Raw genomic sequence first — 22,944 nt, forward strand, 5'->3', positions numbered from 1 at the left:
CAACTGCCGAGATTCACTTAACAACTGTGGCAAGAAAAGTCGTAAAATAGGGTAAAGTTCAGTTAACTGTTTCGCTTAGCAACAGACATTTTGGGCTCAATTGCAGTTGCAAGTCAAGGACTATCAGTACTGCTATTTTGAGGTCTGTTTTCTTGTTTGCTATCTCCACCAAATTGCAGATATGTCGTTTCATATTTTGGTTATTTTTTCCTGTTCTCTTACAAGGTATTATCTTTATTGCATTTTTAAAAAAAAACTTGTTCTCACCAAATTTAGCTTCTGAGGTGTATACAGATTCTAGTCTTTCCAACTTCTGTGTTTCATCTAGAGATAAAACAAGCCATTATCTGTCTTCCAGTCGTCTCTTTTATGTCTATATTCAGAGAGTTCTTAACATGAGGAATTAATTCCTAGACACTTAACTATGAAGTTATGATCCAAGGCAGGATTATGCATTTTGCCAGGTCTATCATTAGTCTCTTACAGGTATGGAAAACTGGAGGAGCTTAACTGGAGCAACATTTAGGGTTCTTTTTTTAGTGAATCATGTTATCCAAATTCTTTAAGAGTAGGCTTCCTGAAAAAAAGAGTAGTTTATCTAGACAATAAGTGTTTTTTATAGGAGCAACCTGGTCTACCCAAATATGGGACAAAGCATACTGCTTTCACTTACTCTCTCCCCTGGTATAGCTGACAAAGGTAGGAGAGCCTGTGGCTTAGAGGTTAATACATCTACCGAATATGTAAGCTGTCTGGATTTGAATCCCAGAAGGGTATGGCTAGCTGACAAGAGCTAAATAGCGGGAAATAGATCTATACTTGTCTCCCTTTATTTCTTTGTCAGTAAATATAAATTTAACACAAAAAATTATCTAGACAATGTTTTTTTCCATGTGTTGACACTTGTGAAGAGGTGTGGGCAGAGATGGTATTCTGCTGGTTCGTACTGATTCACCCAAACCAGTAGCGGAAATTGTGGGTGGCTCCGCCCACCCACTCTGGCTCTATGACATCCCATTTAGGCCCTTTTTTATCCAAAAGCGCATGCACGGAAGGCTAAGCGTGCACGCTCACATTTGTGAACTGGTAAGGCAGGTAAGTGAATTTCACCCCTAGGTGTTGGCAACAAATGAACACTGACTATTTAGGGTTGACTAGGATTTAACTAGAGCATGCTATTTTCACAACTGATTTTTCTGCATACCCCTACTCTACCCTTCTTCATTAACACCACACTTAGTGAAATACAGTTCTTGCAGACTCGACGGGAGGAGAATATCGACAGATATAACCCCTTTATTTATGGATGGGCAGCAACAGAATGTCTCTTCCATCCCACTCTCAAAAAATTTATCGTGAGCATTTCTGCCTTTGGCAAATGCATTAGTGCAATCAAATTAGCCTAGGCAGAAAATGGCTTTCTAAGAGAATGCACTTTCTTAATAATTGCAGGTACAAATATAGATATCTAGAGAGCGAGACAGACAATATATTTTTTGATTAGCTTCCGTCTCAGGGATTGGACGGCATCTTTTTCTGCTGACAAGTGGCTGACTGCCAAGTCAGTTATCTGACTCGATGGAAAACTCTAGCTTTTTTTCCCCAATCTGAACGATGTCTGCTTTTGCACAAACCCATTAAATGCAGTTGTACTTAAAATGTATAACAGCATTGGTTTAAAAACAGCCTGAAGTTAATAACTGGTCTCCCCTCTTCTCTCTGATCTCTCTGATCTCTTTGATTACAGCTGAAATACACTCACATCTTGTGAAGTGTTTTCGTTCCTCTCTTTGGCAGCTCCACCATCTTTTTCCTCCTTTTTCTTCTTCTTTGAAAGCTGTCCTGCTTACTGTCAAATTTACAAAGCGTTATTTCAGATAATTTTTCTTCCTTTAGCTAAAATGCAAAAAACATTTCGGGTTTCTTTGGGGGTTGGAAAAGTACTTCTCACTAATTGCAAAAGCCAAGTATCTCTCAGTATTTACATGAGCTCAGGCTGCTCCTAACGTTTGAGATTCCCAGATGTTTTCAGATGCTACCACAGGCTTATCCAATGCTCTTCAAGTCCGAAGAATATCCATTCACCTTTCAGCTTGCCATACATTTCTGTCAGTCCTAGCTTAGATTCTCCCTGGATTCATTTGCAAATCCTGCTTGGAACAAACCATTTGTTTAAGAAGTAAAAATATGACGTTGCACTCAAAAGCTCTCCCCAGTCCATTGCAACAGTGGCTTCCTCCCATCATTTCTTACTCTGCATCAAAAGCAATATTTCCCCTACTTCTACTGCATGTGGTACTTCATTGTGTAGTAGGCCATTATTTTACTTCAAAGTCTAATTGAAAGAGTAAGTCAACCAACGCAGCATGAGCCAAAGGGTAAACAAGGATATGCAACTGAATTATCAGTGATTCCAAGACAGAATTCTTCCAGTAGGTCACAGAAAAGTATAATCAATTATTTTAACTATAAACGGTTTACGAAGGTTATTCTAAATTGGTAAACTATTTCCCCACCCCTGATCATTTCATTCTGATCCTAAGTTTTATTACAGTGCTTTTATGCATGTATACTGCAATGCAACTATTACATAGAAAACAGACTTCAGAAAGCTTCATAAGAATGTTGTTGGAAGTCTTCAGACATAACATATGGTGAATGTACATCTTTCTCAGTTCAAGCCATGTTTAAATGTTTAAAGTCTAAGAGATTTTGTTAAGAGTCATGTGTGGGAGAAGCATTTGTGTTTTGTTAAAAATTGAACTGAACAATGGAAAGTGCATGGGAGCTTCCAAAGGGAGGGAACTCTTTATCTAATGTTCCTTCAGAGACAAAACAGCTGTTTCTGCAAATTCAGAGAATGTAAAAATCAAGAAAATCTATCTTGTAAAATTCAGGAACTTGGGACAGGAGGAAGTCGGTAATGAGGAGAGGATGTTAAAAAGGGAGAGAACCCTTCACCTGCTTTATCCATACACATTGGGGGAATTCAATGTTAAAGACTCCAGATGTTGAGCAAAAGATGGATTCAGAGGAGTTTCCCGCCAGTTTCCCTCAGTTACATCCATTTGCAGGCTCACGAGAGAGCAGTTTGATTTTCTGCCAATCCTGTTTTTGCATAACTGCAAATGCAAGATGATTATGGAGTCAAAGTTCCTTTCAAACAATTACTAAGATGAGAGACATCATCAACTGCCTGGTAAAATTCACAGGGGTTGATCGTTTGGGAGTTTAAAATGTGAAGTATTTCTTGGTCCAGAATATTGATAGTTATTTAAAACTTTACTGTGGTTCTGTGGTTTAGGATAAAAGGACTAAAGAATTCCTAGGGAAATGTCAGCATTCAACAGGACCAGCCGGGATGGAGGGCTTAAGCAGCAATTTCTGCAAATTGAGGAGAAGTAGAGGAATCAGAGATATACATATACTGGCTGCCCTTGTGCCCCCTTAAACTCTGCTGCCACTGGATGCAATAGACAATGGTGTCCCATCCTTAATTCTGAAGTAAGACCTATCAACTATTTGCTTTGTAATTGAGGAATTGAAGTTTGCCATCTTACCTGGCGTAAGGTGTGTTTGAATGGCCTTGTGATGTGATCTTCAAATAAGGAGAAATTCAAGAGAGCTCAGTTGCTTTACATGCAGAGAGCACCAGATTTATTTTGCCAACTCCACCTAAAAGGCTTCTGAGTCAGAAAAGTAACACTGAGCTACCTCGGTTTTCCTTAGTCTTGTGCTCTCTAAATGCATTGTGAGTACATCTCACAGAATTGTTAAAATTCTAAGGAATTTTACTTTAATCTATTTGAAAGACACCTGGATGAGATAGTTGGAAAGACAATTTGATCTTAGTTATGGACGTTTCTTATAGTCAAGCAAGAATATGAGAATGGAATTTCCTCAAGAGCCAGGTCAACAGGGAAGATGGTTTCTTTTTAAATAGGATATACAAACAACTTTTTTCTAAGGCTAAGCTATTCAAAACAGATACAACTAATTGGAGGGCAGACTCTATTAAAGCCATAATGGGAATTTCATTGCAAATGATTCTGCTCTGTAGCTTTTCAGCAATCTGGGCCCAGTTTCAGCTCTTGCATAATTGGATAACTGCCAAGACCATTATAAATAGTGTCAGGCTAGGCATCCTATAATCATATGGCTTTCTTCCAGTGTAGCCTAATGGTCTACTTTGGGCCCCAAATCATAGTTAACTGGAACCTTTAAGCAAATGGCTTATAGCTTCCATGTCATCTACTCTGGAATTGAACGGCCAAAGGAAGGCATGTTCTAAGGCTTTCTTCAGTGTGAAATTGGCCATAAGTGATTTCAAGAATTAATTATTACATGGAACACTGACATCATTTAACAGTTTCCATATGACTTCTAGTGCAAACAGAGGAAAATATACTGTGGGATTCCTTAAAACAGAATTTGCTCTGGATCTCTAGAACTACCGGTAGATAACTCTTCTATATTTGTGAAGATACAATCAACTTTTTTAAAATGGTCATCCCAATTTTGGCTCATTCAGTAGCAATTTCAGTTGTATTTTTTTGGGGGGGGGGGGGGTCAGCAAAAGCTGCATGTTTATCTTCAAGTACAATACCATTATTTTGTTTAAAATCTGCAATTTATCGCTCTGTTACTAATTGGATTGCATTTTTGATGTAACTGTCCGATACTAAATGATTTTGCAATCAAAATGGCAGAAATAATGCAGCATATATTTAAATCAATAAATTATCTTGTTCGAGCATTGTTGACTCTGTGAATATGACAGAATCAAACTATCATTCAAACTAACTGACTTTGCTTCTACTTTTATCAGAAACCCAGCTACATCTAGCAATAGCAATTAGACTTATATATCGTGCACCACAGTGCTTTACTACAATCTCTGGGTAGTTTATATCAAAGAGAGAGTAGTCTTCCTCATCAACCCTCCATATTAGTTGAGAACTGAAAACTGAAAACATCAAAAAGGCAGCAGACTGAGGAAGTCTGCTGTATACAGTTGTAAATTATACGTATCCCACCTTAACCTGATCCATATAATTAGAGACCAAGTTGACTGAAAGCACATGTGATCTGTTTCTTACAATGTTAGATGAGTGTTATTGCCAAGTGGAAATTGTTTTCTTAGTTTTAAGTATCAAACAATAAAACTGATAAGATTCTTGTTAGTTGGGGGAGGGGAAATATCACCATCAACCAATGTGCTTTTGTAACCAAAAATAGCTGGCTCCATGAAAAGCTGAGTGGCTGCTTGATTTCTGATGAAATATGTAGAATTATTTCAATAAATGTGAATAACCAAGCAAGTTGATATACAATATCTCAAAACGGATTGGATCAGTATAATGTAGCCTTTGACGTATGACTGTAATTGAGCTTGGAATTATGGCCATTAAGTTATGCCAGTCATTAAGTGGGTCATCACATGACCGTAACCAATTTTATGACCTTTTTTGGAGGGTGTTATTAAGTGATCATGGCAGTCATTTTCTGCAATCGGCGGGTTTTGTCAGATGTTTACTGCTAGTGTCTGGCGAAAAAACCATAATACATCATAGTCCTGTGATCACAGAACAATGCAAACAGACACCAATATGTGATCGTTTGATTGCTGGGAGGGGGCAGCCATTGGAATTTTGAATCCTGCTCCTAAGTATTTTTTGTGGAGGGGTCCATTGTAACTTCCAACACCGCTAAGTGACTGGTTGTAAGTCAAGTACTACCTCTATTATGATAATAGTGGTGCCAGTGAAAATAGCGAGATAATCCACTTGTCTTGAACATGCAATATTTGATTAACATGACATGAGAAATATGGTAAAATTGGTGTACTATGGAGGCCTCCTTAGGCCAATGCAGGCTCCTTGTGCCTAGAACGTCAACAATTTGCAAGGCCTGGGTTTTGTTAGATTTATACCATACTTTCCTTTCTGAAGCTATAGATGCATACTGCACATACACAACTATTACACTGTTGTTGTTATCCAGTCCAGTGAGTTTCTTGAGGTGGATTTGAACATGGATCTATTACTCCTATTCTACCACCACTATATCACACTATATAGTTCCCCTTCCATCATGTTCCTGTGTGTTTAAGATTGGAAAATAATCCCTATTCAAATTACCGTTGAAGGATTATCAACCACATTCTAAAGATATCCCTTATGCTGTAATTAGGAAAAACCTGACTTTTTTTGCAGCATTGGAAGAAATTTCAAATTTCAAAATGGTTAAAAGTGACATACCAATAAAACTACATGAATTTTATCAAAAAGTAAATGTGCTCTTTTAAAAAGCTAGCTACATTAGGTCCAAAAAGAAAATGTTACTATGTAGAATGGTTGAATTATGAATTTAGGAAATTTACTAAGAAGATAAATCACCCTTGGTGGAGAAACGCACACGGTTCTTTGATTTGCCATTGATTATTTGAAATCAGCATACTTTTAGATACAATGTTGTGCATTGCACCTCAAATTCAGCTCACTCGTGTCTCTATTGAGACATAATGTTTGTGGTAAATCTACAATCTTTCAATCATGTAGTGGGCCGCCATCAACTAGTAACTACGGTGCACATGGAAGGGTCACTTAATGCTGTCCCTCACTCCTCAGGGTCTCAGTAAAACCCACTTCCTCAAAGTTACTAAGAGGCACGCTTCCATTATCATCAAATGCTTGGGGTCAAAAGCAATCACGATTGAATATCTTTTTAAAATTGGTAACGTAAGAGAAACAAATACCCTTTTCATACACTGAATTTCATTGCTTCCGGGAAAGTAAAATCAAGATATGTGAATGACGTTTACACTTTTAATACTGAATTTCATTTGGCCCTTAGAAACTAGTTGGGATAGAAGGAATTCTTTCCCCAATTCCAAAATAAATGACAACCCGGTGTATTAGTTTTATTGATCTTTCACTGGCAATCTGAGAAGGCTTCTATATATATTTAGAATTTATACAGAACAGAAGGGGTACTGGACTTGAAAATGAAAGTCATTTTGAAGCATTGTAAATATGCAGTATATTATACTAAACTATATATATATATATTATAGTGGAGAAGGTAAATTAGGAGGATGTTTTGATCAAGCTCCTCCCAATTTTTTTCCTTGGGAAACCATCATACAAAACATTCATTGCTTGATGTTGCATATCGGTGCACCTTCGGTTTCTTATGGCAGAGGACTCACAGTTGGATGAGTTAAGCGCTCCTACCCGAAGCTATTACTACAACATGGCTGAGTAGATGAATACTGTAATCAAAAGACCCAAGTCCAAATCTCAGCCTTGCCATGAGCCCGTAATTTACCCTGGAAAGAACGTCTGTCAGCGCAATTCTATTCAACCCTTAAGAAGTTCAGTTCAACAGGTCTTTTACATCAGTAAGTGGACATAAGGACATACGGTTGAATTTCTGTTTTCCAGACACAATGTGAAATACTCCTGAAGATGAGAAGAGAGGGAAATGGGATGAACAGTGCAAAGCATAAGCAGATGAAAATATCTGTATAATGTTACATCATTTTCAGCTCTAAAATCTGTGTTTTGCAGGATTTCCCCCTTAAATCAAAACGAAGTACCAAAGAAAAACAGGAAGGATTATCAATCATGGTGAAACAACTGAGAAGATAGGCAAAATCAAGCTTTTATGTACATTTAACATCTCTAAAATACGTTCAACTTGAATAGTACAGTATTAATATTAACAATCCTTATAGCTAGTGCAGCCACAGTATTATACAATTTGCAGCAATCAAGGGGTGGGAAGTGGGGATACACACTACTGGCCATCTATAAAAGACAGAGACTATTGACAGACATTTGGACTCCTCTGGTATGTAGACACTTACAATACCAAGAAGCCCAGGGGGACAAAAACAACAGGAAAACACCCAGCAGTAGCATCTATTTACATGCCTGCAATCTGAAGCAGTCCTGAAAAACAATCGCAGCATTGGGCAATACAAGAAAATGAACTTTGTTCCAATAATCACTATTTTCTAGCAGCATAGCCATTCCTAGCTCCAATAGCGTTCTATTGTGACTATGTAAACGTTTCATTCAAAAACACTCTGTTCTTACTGGATGGTGCTTGAGACCTGTAGTACGATTTTTTTTAAAGAAGTGGAATCTGGAAATTAAGAAGAAAAAGTGCTGAGAATGCTCCATGCTCTCTTGTCCCATAAGCCATCATGCTGTGATGCTCGCACAACCTCTTTTGGAGGAACATCATTAATCTGCCCTAGTCAACAGAACAGGGCTCGTCCAAATTTGGCAACTTTAAGACTTGTGGACTTCAACTCCCAGAATTCCTCAGCCATCCCATGCTGGCTGAGGAATTCTGAGAGTTGAAGTCCACAAGTCTTAAAGTTGTCAGGTTTTGGGGAGGCCCCTGCTATAGATGATGGATATTTCTATTCTAGCCACACCAATTAAGCAATTTCTTGAAAGGGTGGACACGTTGAAGTATTTTATTTGGCTCCTTTATAATGACTTTCTTGTATATGAGGTGAGGCACTACACCAGATCTGAATTTCTTACTACCGTTCAATGGTGAGAATAGTAGGGCAGTTACTTGTTACTCTAGCTTAGATCCATCTCATTCCTTGCCCCGTGTTCTTCCATGACATATTTGAAAGCATGTCGCTTCTGATGCAGCACTGACCACACATTATTTTTTGCCATTCTCCTCAAGCTTCTGGACAGCATTCTAAGACTTGCCCAAGGGATTGTATTAAGGAACCTACTTCAAACATAGGTTTATTACCAGGGGTGGTATTCACTTACCTTCTCTACCGGTTCGTAATTGTGAGCGCGCGTGCATGAGCTCAGCCTTCCACGCATGCACTTTGGCTTAAAAAAGGGCCTAAATGGAATGCCATAGAGTTGGGGTGGGTGGGAGAGGCCACCCGTGATTTCCACTACTGGTTCGGACAAACTGGTCCGAACCGCAGAATACCACCTCTGTTTATTACTATTTTGACTGTGACGTGTATCACAAATGAATCATATTCATATTTTCCAATATCAACATAGCTCTTACACTGGAGGGACAGTCTGATCCTATGCACAGTTTTCTGTAAATCAGTTGGATGAGCTAGTCTCAGTTTAGGATGTGTGAACCAGTTCTTTGGTAAAACTTTAAGCCTGGTGAATCACTGCACTTTGCAGTTTCAAGGACATGAAGCTTGTTTGTGGAATGCAAAGGCACAGCTTTTGTGGGCATTCCTTCCCTACACCAAATATCTTAACTGAAGGCTAGTTGGAAAAACATTGTGTGGTTTTCTTAATATGTTTTGACTCTTTGGACATTCCAGTCGTTTTTTAGGCACAGTTCAACTGCCTGAAATTCTACAGAATCTAAATGCACCTGACTTACACAGAATTGCTATTTATAAATTCTACAATTTTAATATATGTTAATAAACATTTTTAGGTTTAGCAAAGCTAAATAAAGTGAAGCCGTTAACACACACTGCCCAGTATCTAGAAATTAGAACTCAATCATATATCTCTATATGTTTCTTTCTGCTATGAAATGAAAGCGCTCATTTCACGGATGCTCTTGAAAAGCTGGATGCAAAGGCCATAAATTGTATATAGTAGCTACAGCCCCGTTAACATGCATAAAAACTCTGGGCTCAGCCTACCAGAAAGTTCTCATGTGCATGCTCCATTGGCAGGAGAAGAAGCTGAGAAAAGTGGCTTTCTGGTGGACTTGGCCCATTTACATTGTAAAGCAGCTTTGAAAACATGGTATGAATCAGAGCAGCCTTCCCCAACCATGGTGTTCTTCAGATGTGATGGGGCTTCAAACTCCCAGGATTCCCTTTGATTATGGGGGATCCAATACATTTGGAATGTAACAGGTTGGGGAAGACTGCACTACATTTTAAGTTTAAAAGTACTACACTTTTGAGACCAGCCTTTCCAGTTTGGTGCCCAACTATTGTTTTGGGACTACAATTACAATCACTAAGCAGCACATCAATGGAAGCTGGTTATTATTTCTGTATTAAAGTTACATGCTGGCTTTCCAGTCAGTAAGTACTCTGAAGGTGATTATGTTATCTAATCCGTATTAGCAAGTACCAGGTTAGAGAAGGCTGACCTCATTAGTTTTTTTTTTTATATAATGCCACAAAATCAAGTTATTTCACTTCTTACATATGTTGTATCTGTTAATTATTTTGCTACATTCTTTTGAATACAAAGCTTTTGATGACTGTACTTCAGTCCTGACATTTTATCACTGAATTAATATTATTTCATAACTTCTACTACTTTACAGTTTTACAGACATTTTTTTTTAAAAAATGGAAAGGAAAGCTTTAAAAAAATAAACAAGATAAAAATTCATTCATGTCAAATATGTCCATCTCATTTAATTTAACCTTTTGATCCTTTCAGTTTTTGATTTTCATCCCGGAATCTGTGATGCCCCTCATGTAATTAGCTCACTCAGAAATCTGAGTGCCTAGGATCCAAGGAACAAATTATAAGTTGGTTAGTTTTGAACTTGATGAGTCCTTCCTCTGCAACATCCCAAAAACACCTTTGCAAGATAGTCAAAGCATTGCAGAGAATCTCCAGTGTTGAACCCAACAGCAAAGTCCGGAACAACTACACAAGTAGAAGGTGTGCAGACACACTGCTTTTCACTGTGGCCAGTTATTTAATCTGGTGATATAAATGGACAGCTGCAATTCTGTTAAGATGGAACAATGGACTACTGGAATAAATGTCACAGCTGCTTTTGTCCAAGTGACAATTGTCCTGACAATTTTCCTTCTTCAGGGACTAAGTCCAACAAATTGATATCTGTGCTGCTGTTAAACAACTTCATGAATGGAGTCCACTGCAGTCTTGGTTACATTCTTAGAAATTGCCAGCTTTTTATTTAGGGGGGGTGGGGGTTAGGGGTATAATGCCCAGTAAGCGCGCACACACACACAAACACACTTGGGAAGGCTCAGGATCTTTGTCATCACCACTGCCTCATTTATCTGTCTTCTCCATCTGAGCCTAATATGAACTAAGGGCCAGGAGGAGAAGTCAAGATATAGGGAGACAGCTACAACTTCTCTTTGCTTCATTGGTACTTGGTATTCTTTGGGTAATAGATGAATTCTACAGGAACAGTAATCAAGTGACAGGTGCTCAGACGGTTGGGGTGGGACACCAACGTAAACCTGGGTTGATGCCTGATGATGTTAAGGTGCCAGCAGCTCTGCCTATAAGCCACCTAGATATTTATAATCAAAGAACCCAAGGGTAGGTGTGGAGGGTTTCATATTCATTTTGCTTACAGTTATTGTAACATATTTTCCATTCTCTTTCCTTTCCAGATTTCCATGCAAAAACACTTGTCATCTCAAAGGGTTGAATGTCTATGAGTCATACCAGATGGAGGCGTTGGGGCATTTCTTTATCTTCTTTTCTTTTCGAAGACATCTGAAGGAATAAATAGTGTGCATCACTTCTGAGGCAAATACCCTTCCAATCTGGGACTGGCCCAGGGCTAAGAATGCAATTTGGGTGTTAATTTTGATACAAAGAGGAAGTCATACCTAATCTCCGCCAGCTGATCGCTTTTTCTGGCCAAATGAATCTGGAGCCTGTTTTTTTGACTTTGAGATGTTACTAATTAACAAGAAAATTGCATCTAAGACCCTAAGAAAAATTAACCAAGGAAGGCAGGCTCTATTGCAAGCAAACCATCACTCCACTGGGAATGTGAGCCACGGCTGATTTTGAGGCTTCAGTTCTGCAAGCCAGGCACAGGCACTTTTGGCTTTCCTGATAATTGCACGAAAAACGGCAATTTTGCAGATGAAATATTTAATGAAACTGTTTCTGCCCATTCCAACGTATTTCATTTCAGCCTTTTAAAATCACAGTTTGAGGACCCACAAATAGCTTCCTTATAACGATGGCCAATTATGGTATGTAATGGCACAGCACTCGTGTAACAAAATACTGCATGAATCACTATTTCCAGCTGTTGCTCTGCTGGGCATTTTTCCAAAAACAGCTGTCGGCTGTAGGGACAGAGGGTTGAACCATATGGTCTTATTACTGGACTGAATTTGGCATTGTTTCTCATTCTGAATAGGTACCATGCCGAACCACCAAATCATTGTCTTCTTATCCTGTTGCCTTTTTAAGTCACCTTATTCATAGGCAGCTCTGAAATCTTACCTACAAAATTGTGCCACTTTATCATCACTCTTCCTAAGGGTCGGGTACGTCTCTCTACCTACAGCTCTTGAGCCTATCATGATAAAATAGTCTGTAGAATGATGCTTTCCAAGGAAGCCGAAGATCTTTGGAATCTTCATTAAAAAATATACAATGCTTGTGTTCCAGAATTTTAGGAAAATAGTGGGTTAAATGTAAAATACTTTAAATAAATAACTCCTCTGCAATGTAAAAAATAAATGAATATTCCCTTTGGCAGTAATAGCAGATATATATATATATATATGTTATATGTGTATGTATGAGTGTGTGCATTTATGTATACACACAAATATGTCTGTGTGCTTGCGCGTGCATGTGCGTGTATAAATATATGCACACAGGTGTGTCTGTACACCCAAACACACCCAAACACATATATAGAAAGATACTTGGCTCATAAAATAATAGCATTATTTGACAAGGGGGAAAAGAAACACCTCATATTATTTTCTTCTTTCAACACTCCTCTTTTTTCTGTTTCTGAAATCAAGATTTCCCATCAGTCCATCACCAGCTGGATGAAATCGAAAGTCACTTATGTCCCAGGTAAGCCCCCAGGGTGATGCAGGCGCCCACCACGGCCAGACTAAGGATCGTCTTCAGAGGCAGCCATGACAAATCAAACAAAGGCCTGATGTTGCTGCTGTACAGCTCCACAAAGGCGTCCTGTGTAAAAGAAAAGGATAGGGAAAAATGATGAGAAACATAGGAGCGTACATGCTATAAAACATATACAGGCACAGTTGCTATTTGCGACCGTTCAAACCAAACCAGCCTACAAAACAAGCATCAAATATGGCCCTTACATTCTCATTCATGGAGGAATCTGTTCAATTGTGGAAGAAACTCCTCCTAGGTGCGGCAGAAGAATCACCTGCCTCCTAGCCAAGATTGAGTCATTGTCATTCATAACTGTCAAGCAATATAATAAGGGCCAGTTTGGTCTAGTGCACTAGCTGGAAAACAAGAGACCATTAATTCGAGTCCTGACTTAAGTAAGTGCATCTTGGGCCAGCTGGTTGGTGATCTTGGTGACCAAGATCACCAATGGGCCAGTCACACCCTCTCAGCCCTAGGAAAGAGGCAAGGGAACCCACTTCTGAAATCTTATCAAGAAACCTGCAGGGACTTATCCAGGCAGTTGCTTGGTATCGATGCCTGGAATGGCGAAGGGGAAGAAGAGGAGGAGGAGGAAGTGGAGGAGGAGGAGGAAGAATAGAATAGAACAGAATTCTTTATTGGCCAAGGGTGATTGGACACACAAGGAATTTGTCTTTGATGCATATGCTCTCAGTGTACATAAGGGGAATAAAATACATTCATCAAGAATAAAAAGATATAACACTTAGTGACAGTCATAGGTTACTAATAAGCAATCAAATTATACTAGGACACAAATAAAACAATATAAAATTTTAGGATACAAGCAAATGGTTATAGAAGAAGAAGAAGAGGAAGAGGAGGAAGAGGAAGAAGAAGAAGAATTATTATTATCCCTCTATTAGATTTGGATGCTTCCATTGGACAATGAAGCTGGCATAATAATCAGCTTTAATTTTAGTTTGCAATGTTTATTCCACACAAATTCTCTGAACCAAAAAAATATTCTATATTGTATAGCTTTTCTAAACCTCCCACCCTCCCAGGCAGGTTCTCTGGAATCGCCTCTTTTTCCAAATCATGCTTGTTATCCAACAGCAATGCCTTCTTGGAACCAGACATTCTTACGTGCTCCTGTTGCCACCAAAATTGTATTATATCTACCCAAGTGGACACAAACATGCAAGTTTGTCTTTGGATATTAAAGCCAGTAACTATCTCCCATATCTGAGTTTTGGTTTAGCCCTCTGAGGTAATCCAAAGAGCCCTGAGGATGGGCCTTACTAGCAAAGTAATAAATACAAATGATGAGAATAAATCTCTCCACTTTAGCTGCACAACTCCTCCTCTGTCCACTCTCCTAATCAAGAGAAACATCAATAGCTTTTAGAAGTGACAGGTGCTTTAAAGATGAACATGTTACAAGTTTCATCAACGCTGCTAAATGCCTAAGCAAGCAATTATTCTTGCTGGCACATTTAGCAGCTGACACAAGATGGCGCATCACCCTTCTTATGCCATGCAATTCAAAATTGAGTGAATTAAAATGTGAAGGAGAAATGCTTACATAAAGAAACAGTCAATTTTTAAAATTTATCTTCCCAAAAGGGGGAACAAATAAGAAGCAAGCTAGCTTGTATTCTGGGTTTTTTTTGGGGGGGGGAGGGGAGAGGAAACCATTATACCTTTCATACCAGGATTATGAGCCCTTAATTATACCACTAAAATGACCTGAAATCAAAACTACCTACATTTCCTTGTTTGTAGCATCTATGTGCAATCTTTCATTAGCAATTTTTAAATAAAAGATTTCTGCCAAGGACGGTATAAAGTTAAACACATTTCTCTAGACTTGCTTTTCAAGGTACCAAGAAACAGAATGGGCAAAGCTTTAGTATTCTAAAATAACACTACATTTTGTATATTGTCAAGGGCATCCCTCTACCTTTCAAAGCTTGAGGGCTGGTTATAATAGAAATATGCTGCAATCTGAGCTACGTGCTTGCTGGCAAATAACAGGTTCAGGCCACATATATTTGTATAACAGTGACGTGCGGTGAGGTTTATGGCTGGTGAGGCTGGTGATGTCACCAGCGCGAGCCATGGTCCCCTTCATGTTGACTCAGGAAGGCCGGGAATGGGACCACGTGTGCAGGAGGCTGAAGCTGCCTCAGCCTCCTGCACACATGGTCCCATTCCCCTCCTTCCTGACTCCTGAGTCAACATGAAGGGGACCATGGAGTGCACTCCGTGGGACTGTGGCTCATGCTCCGTGGTCCCCTTCATGTTGACTCAGGAAGGCAGGAAATGGGACCACGTGTGCAGGAGGGAGGCTGAGGCTAGAGGAGCCTCCTGCACACGTGGTCCCATTCCCATTCATGTGTGCAGAAGGCTCCTCAGCGTCTTTTCCCTTTTCCCTTTTTTTATTTTCATGATGAGAGCGGTGAGGCTCTGCCTCCCCTGCCTCCCCTGACCGCACATCCCTGTTGTATAAAGTACCGTATTGTCCAAACCAAATTCCAGCATCTGCTTAGCCAACCATCTGCAGGTTTACCGTGCCATTAATTATCTAGAGGATTCACCCTGGTATCTAACTGGATGCAGTTATGGCAGGGTATGAAGTGGGAGAGTCTTACAGGATTTACTACGTAATTATTTCCATCTATGAGGTTGATGTTCTGATATCTAAATCATGAACAGCCAGCACTGACTTGTGATACACAGCCTTGTGATAAAAATGTGCATAAATGTCACTGTGTACCCTAGTTACTGTTGTATAGAACAGCCTTTTGGGGCTTTTGAGTACATTTTTGACTCCTGGTGGTTGGTTGTCTGCACTTTTCTTGGCAAGGTTGTTAAGGAGTGGTTGCTCTTGCCTTTTTCCTAGGGCTGAGAGAGAGTGACTGGTCCAGGTCACCCAACTGGCTCTGTCCTCAGGTGAGCCTAGATTTCACAGCCTTCGGGTTTCTAGCTTTTGCCTTAACCACCATACCGAATTGTGTCTATATAGCTTGTTTGCTACTTAAAAAGACTCTGAATTTGATTCTTCCAAGGTGCATCAGAAATTCATGAATGTAGCGTCTATCTTTAACTTTTTAAAACAGCTGCATCCCTTCCTGGGAATTACTTAGGAACTTGATCATTATACATATAGGTGAGCTATCACAGACCACAACTTTCAGATCAATCCACAAGATTTTTCATTTAGTTGGTTCTAGCCATGCAAACTTCTTTTACTTTCCTGCTATTCCTGCTTTCCTGAAATCAGTAGAAGCTACTCCTTTTGTGATTCAAGTTATTACGAAGTCAAATCGGTTTCCACAAATAAAAGGATTTTTAAATGGGCATCCCAGACCTATGTATGTTCTTCTACAGAGTCCTAATTCTTTGCAGTAAGGTACTCCTTTTTCAAACTGTCTTTCTTTGCTGCTTATAATCTTGGCCTGTTGTTCTCCTACACTTTTTCCAGTTTACTGATTCACATAGGCAGGTTATTTGGTGAAAAGCTTTATATCAGAGTTTGTTGCATAAATTCAAATCCTGAAAGCATACACAGATAATTGATTCAGCTGGATTCATTAACTTCTTTATAAGAATAGATGAATAAATGTACAATGCCAACAGGTGGTTCTTCCAAGTAAACATAAGGCAGGAGAATTACAGGCAAACACAAGCAGTTGGTTTCATTTTAGCAGAAAAAGCCCAGACAAACAGCTTGTTTACTTCACAGAGCAGCAGACTCAGAGCTCAGAGTTTACAGATTAGTTTCAGTTTCAGTTTTAATTCTCTGCACAGACTCAGAACTGTTTAAACTCCCATTGGCTGACTTAGTTGCTATGCCTATTCATTGGCTGACCTTGTTCCCATATCTCTCCCAGCCATGAATATTTTAACCAAGTCTAAGACAAGAGTAAGTGTTCCCTAATCAAATGGTCAAACCAGACTAGGTCTGGTCAAATCTAGTGATCAAGTCTAGTCATTAAATTGGGAGATCAAGTCCCACTTTTGCCATGAAAACCAAATGGGTGACTTTGGGCCAGTCACACTCTCTCAGCCCAACCTACCTCATAGGGTTGTTACAGTGGTGGGTTCCCACTGGTTCAGACTGGTTCAGCTGAACCGGTAGTGGTTTGGCAGCCTGGATTGCTGGAACTGGCAGGACCCAGGCCTGCCACACCCCCGAAATGGTTCTCCGGATGGCGCCACAGCTGGCGCCATCTTGTTTTTCGCTTTTGCTCATGCACAGAACAATTTTTATTGCACTGAGCATGCACGCACAGTTGCATCAAGGTACGCGCAGCGCACCCACAAGCAAACCGACAGTAGTGCCGGACGGAACTCACCCCTGGGTTGTTGTGGGAAACCAGGGAGGAGAAAGGTGTGTTGAATATGTTCACTGCCTTGATTTATTATTTGTAAAAATAATAAAAATATATCCCACTTTTATTATTTTTACATTTACATTCAATTACATTTTACATGTATTATTTTATTATTTGTGCATACGTAGATGAGTGGGTGGGTGAGTGAACTTGCCCTACTGATGCTAATTTAATTAAAGAAATGCTTAGAAATTTGAAATTATTCGTTGCTCTTCTGGGCTCCGAATTTTGTGGAATTGTGATGCAGAATAAACTATATTGTCCTATTGTGTTGGTGCGGAGTCAGTCTGACTGATGGAAATCCATCTTATCTATACCTTCCCCCTTCTTGATATCCACACCACATCTACACGATCTGGATTTGATGAGGAAAAGGCGATTAAGGCTGGGTGTGGATTGTACACATATGCACCTGCTAGCTCTTTCTTAAATCAGATTCTTCTGTGTTCGGACTGTGCTGCAGCTGTATGAACTTTGGAGAAGACCCTGCTCCTTTAAGGTGCTAAGGAAGCATCCCCCCGAATGCTGCAAGTCACCTTTTCTTAATTCAGTCTGGATTGCTGCATAGCTCTTAATCATTTGACCAGTCAGCCTCTCTTCTATCCGGTGGCTCTGTTGCTGGGTTGCAAAACGGATTGAGTTTGCTGCATAATCTGGCTAACAGAAGCCTCATATTACATCCCTTTCCTGAATTATTAATATTGATACCCTAATGTACAATATGGAGCACAAGCAAATTGTGCAGAACTTCCAATGCCCTTGCTGCAGACTTTCCCCCCTTGATGATTTCATTTAGCACTTTGTTCTGATCAGGAAGTGGAAGAGCTTGATGGAGAAGAAAAGCCAGGCTAATTTTACGTTCAAATGAATTCGCAGCGAGAGGACAAAAGCTTTAACTCCCGGATTCCTACTTCAGTGGGAACTCATTACAGCATTGATTTTAATATTTTGGTGATACCTCTGTGCCCCATTAATCGCAATCACAAGCGTGTGGTTTGTGCCTAGCCTGAAGACATGTACACCAAAGATGCACTGTATTGACACAAAGAGAGTGTCAAAGCTCAGAATCCTGGCGATGTATAAGAAACATCAGCAGAAAATACACAATGGGAAATTGCAGTTCCTACTGACAACAATAACATCAATGTCTGTCTCATGGCTGTTGCTGCTCTCCATATATTTGGAAGTAAATATTTTATGGGTCTTTCCTTTCCTCTTTGGTGCTTTCTCAAACATCCTGATTAGACTTATTTCCGAAGCTTGTTTGAACAGCCTGTCACTATTTGTTTAAGTCTGAAACCTGATTTAAACAAACATCCCCACTTATAGTATTTTATGCATTACACCAACAGAGTGCCAAAAACAGAAGTCAGAAGCGGAGAAAGGTGATTGGGAAGGGAAGCTGCCAAACCTCTAGCATCTAAAGTCAAGTAAATTTTAATCTGTTATTGTTCTATTATGCTGATTTCTTAGGCTGGTCATAAAAAAATAACTTCCTATCACATGGCATTAATGACCTTTTGCTTTAAAGTAACTCTGCTATGCCTGGCACTGGCCTTAGGCTTTCCAATCTCATTTCTTGGAGATCCCAGGGAATCAACATCAAATGATCTGTATATCAAGGATATGCTATAGCAGTGATGGCTAACCTTTTCCGGACCGAGCGCCCAAAGCGTGTTTGAACCCTAAAATGCAATGCGCGTGCATCCCCTGTTCATGTGCCCTGCCCCCTGCGCATGTGGCCAACACATGTGTGCCTCCCCCGCACACATGCCCTGCAAGTACCCTGCTCCCGTGCATGCATGCATGCTCCCCTGCATGCGTCCCACTCCCAATGACCAGTTGGCTGGCGGGAGGTATGCACGCATGTGCGGCAGAGCTGAACTGGAGTGATGGCTCGTGTGCCCATAGAGAGGGCGCTGCCTGCCACCCGTGGCACGCGTGCCATAGGTTTGCCATCATGGTGCTATATATTAGTAGAATGCAAATCTAGATATTATGTAGATTTTGGATGATTTGCAGTAACTGTAAGAATTTATTCTTCATAATTGTGTAAGAGTGACAGCAAATCCTTGTCTAAATGTTAAAACTATTAAACAAAATGTGGAATAAGTAGTAGTAGATTTTTAGGTGGAAGAGCCGAACAAATTTATGGGGTCAGAGATGTTCATTTATACCAAGAGTAATGGATCTTGGGGTATTAATAATAATAAAAAGAACCAAATGGAATTGACAGTGAAGTGTATCCCTGCCACTCTGCATACAAGCTACAATCTTTTCCAACAAGGACTAATGCCATTACAGAAGCATTACCACAAGGATTAATGCCACTGTTATAATGTGAGATACAAATGTGTCAAGTGAAAGCAACATCAGCTTGATTCATAGTATAGATATTCGGCTGAATGCTGCAGAATCGGTAAAGTCTTATTAAATTCAATGAAGCTAATCCCCAAATAAGCCTAGTGTCTTAGATGGCTTTGTTGTGTTCACAGAATACATTTAACTGGTTCAGATAAAAACATTTTGCTTAACATAATATATTTGATCAGTATTAACTCTGGTTAATTTTTTTGCGGTTTTATTACATTGTGCAAACCTGGCCATGTTTTGTTAGTTTATGGTTCAATGCGAGCTCTCAGAATAAGTTAATTCAGTAGCCAGATTAAGTGTGTTGTGAGAATGCCACTGCAAACAGTTTATAGCTGTGCTATGTTAATTGGGTATCTGTGATCTAGGCAAAAATGGGCTTTTGTGGATTAGAGGTGAGAAGTGATCATTCAGCCTTTTCTTTTATAATAATCAGTCCAATCCAAAAAAGAAGGAATTTCTAGAAGATTCACATTCAGATAAATCAGCCATCAATTTATACACTGAGATAAATTACATTTACATACCATTCAAAAGAGACAATAAAAAAGCTAAGAAGGAAACAAAAGACCAGAGCACATCATTTCCAGCAATTTACCCCAGATAAGCAAGGATTAACCCCAGACATACTGTCAAGCAGAAAATAGTGCACAAAGCAACTATCAAAGAGAAAAATCACACCTCCAGCAATACTAACAGAGCAAGCTACTGTATATAAACAGGGAGCCAAGCTACACTTACTAATACTGATTATTTTACCTAATCAGGTAATGAAATGTCTACAGCAAACAAACAAGCTCAGAGAGCACAATGGACTCCACTTTATAACCAATCCATCCAGTTGCAGGGACAGTGGAATGGACCTAGAAGTAGCCTTGTTGGAAACTCCACCATCCCTTTCTTCATAATATGTTGCAAACTATGATTATATGCCATTTATTAAAGGCTCTTAAAGTTCATTGAAAGGGCTGTTGCATTACTAATTTAAATAACAATAGCAAAAGAATCCTCATTATTTGCATTAGTTCTTTCATATGCAATTTGACATGTCCTTAGTACCTGAATATGTCAATGACCTTGGGTAAGTGCATGATGATAAATTTAACTAAGTGGGTACATAGTTACAGTAGATCGCAGTACCTAGCCAAAGTTGGTTAGCTTAAAAAAAAAGTTAGTCTGCCCTGATTGGATGGGAAACCACCAGGAAATCCTAGGACTTTGGAGTGGATTGGAAAGTCAAGAAACCCCACAAGGCACATAACGACAAATGGCTGCTCTTTGTTGCTTAGAAAACAGCACAGACATGCTTCCTTGGGAGCTGAGCTTAAATCAAGTGAGACTGCATTTACGAAATGTCTTTAGGACTGAAGTTCTGTGTTAAAAATGTGGAGCGTATCCTCTATGTATAGTTTAGCCCCGGACATTTCTAGCTGATGCTATCTCAATGGACCAATCTCAGTTTCATACCTTCTCTTATGACTGGCGCTCAGATTACTACCACAGGCTAAAACGCAGCTAACTCCCAGTTTGCAAAGCCTTAACCTATTAGCTGCACTTCAGTGCTCTGCTTCAGATCCGCACCAAACATAAAACTGGAGTTAAAGAAATGGCTTCCTTGGTGCGGCAGTTTGCATTTATGAGTGGGTGTTGGGCAGAGTTTACACCCAGAGGAAGCTGACTTCCTTTTTTTTTTCTCTTTTTCTTTTCTTTTCTACCTGAATCAAACAGATGGTGAGGAAGTGATTTTATTTCCCTCATTATCACTGGTCCAACAGGATATCCTTTTTGACCACACTGTGCTGAATGAAGAGCTGGCAAGCCTTCCAAGGCTTGATGGAACACAACCGCCCGCTCGCCCGCCTTGTAACGCTTTCTTGCTGCCTATGATTCACAAGCAAACACTGCTCGTGCCAACTTTTCCGGATGCTCACATAAGGATCGGGTGATACAACCCTTACATTCACATCCCTGAGTCCAAATATGTGAAATAGGGTGTAATGTGATCCAGGGGACTAGACTGTGGGAGAAGGAGAAAACCCTTCCCTCCTCCCAGATCATACATTCCTACAGAAAAAGATGATTTGTTCATTTGTTCTTATTACACTCCAGTGCCTCCTTCATCTGTTTATTTGGAATTACTTGTGTTGTTGGTCTTTACTTGCTTTCTAACACAGAGCTGCGTTTTAGAAGTACAGGTAGTCTTCGACTTAACGAGCACAATTGAGCCCAAAATTTATGCTGTTAGGTGGTCATGTGATTTCCATTCAGATGTTTCACAACTGATTCACATTTATGACGATTGCTGTGTCCCTGGGTCATGGGATCTATGTTTGCAAACGTCTGACAAGCAAAGTCAATAGAGGAAACCAGATTCACTTAACAACCGGGTTACTAATTTAACAACTGCAGTGATTCACTTAACAAATGTGGCAAGAAAAGTCGTAAAATGGGGAAGTCGTAAAGTGATTCACTTAACAAATGTGGCAAGAAAAGTCGTAAAATGGGGAAAACGCACTTAACAAATGTCTCGGTTAGCGACATAAATGTTGGGCTCAACTGCAGTTGTAAGCTGAGGATTACCTGTAACTGATCTCCCTTACAGTGAATTGTGTTGCAGCTCAGATTATCATTTGCCAACTTTGATGATCATTTGCAATGATTCAATATGGCTTTTCATTCTACCGGGCATTCCTAGCAAATTTAAGCAACAAAAATATTATCTTGTTTTGAAATTTTTGCCTTTTCTCTCTCTCTTTTTTTTAAGTGGAGTACGGGTAGTCCTTGACTTACAACCATTCATTTAACGACTGTTTTATGATGTTAAATAGCACTGAAAAAAGTGACTTACAACCAGTTCTTGCGCTTACGACCATCACAGCATCCCCACAGTTACGTGATCAAAATTTGGGCACTGGGCAACTGGTATCAGAGGTGGGTTGCTCCTGGTTCGGCCGAACCAGTAGTGCTGAGTTGGCCTGGGTTGTAGAACCGGCAGCAACTCAGGGTGGCCATGCCCCTAAACTGGTTCCCCGGTCTCTTCTGCCTTTGCCGGTATGTTTCTGCGCATGCGCAGAACAATTTCCAGTTAACTGCGCATGCACGAGCAACGGGTGGCAGATGCACGTGTGAGCGAAGCAAGCAGCGTGCTTGCAAAGCGGTACCAACCAGTACAGGAACCCACCCCTGACTGGCATGTGTTTAAGATGGTTGCAGGATCCCTGGGTCATGTGCTCACCATCTGCAAACCATCCCAGCCGGCTTCCAGCAAGCAAAGTTCAACGGGGGAAGTCAGATTCGTTTTAACAACCACATGATTCATTAATAACTGC

At 39.9% G+C, this 22,944-nt stretch overlaps 1 protein-coding gene across 3 annotated transcripts in view; it reads right to left on the reverse strand.

Annotated features, from left to right (window-relative positions):
* Positions 1-7,649: 7,649 nt before the first annotated feature.
* Positions 7,650-22,944, reverse strand: part of BCL2 (BCL2 apoptosis regulator) — a 181,278-nt gene continuing 165,983 nt past the window's right edge. Inside the window, exons 4-5 of one of the 3 annotated variants that reach the window (XR_014175268.1) lie at positions 12,701-12,929; positions 7,650-11,474 (exon numbers count right to left, since the gene is read on the reverse strand). Coding sequence is in view for 1 of the 3 variants with exons in the window: in XM_081951879.1 (XP_081808005.1) it covers positions 12,795-12,929 (135 nt within the window). In the remaining 2 variants the exon portion in view is untranslated. Of the gene's footprint in view, positions 12,930-22,944 lie in introns of all 3 variants that reach the window. The other 2 variants (XR_014175269.1, XM_081951879.1) reach the window with 2 other exon arrangements.

Source organism: Natrix helvetica, assembly GCF_964273705.1.
Source record: "Natrix helvetica genome assembly, chromosome: 4".
In the NCBI taxonomy this organism is placed as follows: domain Eukaryota; kingdom Metazoa; phylum Chordata; class Lepidosauria; order Squamata; family Natricidae; genus Natrix; species Natrix helvetica.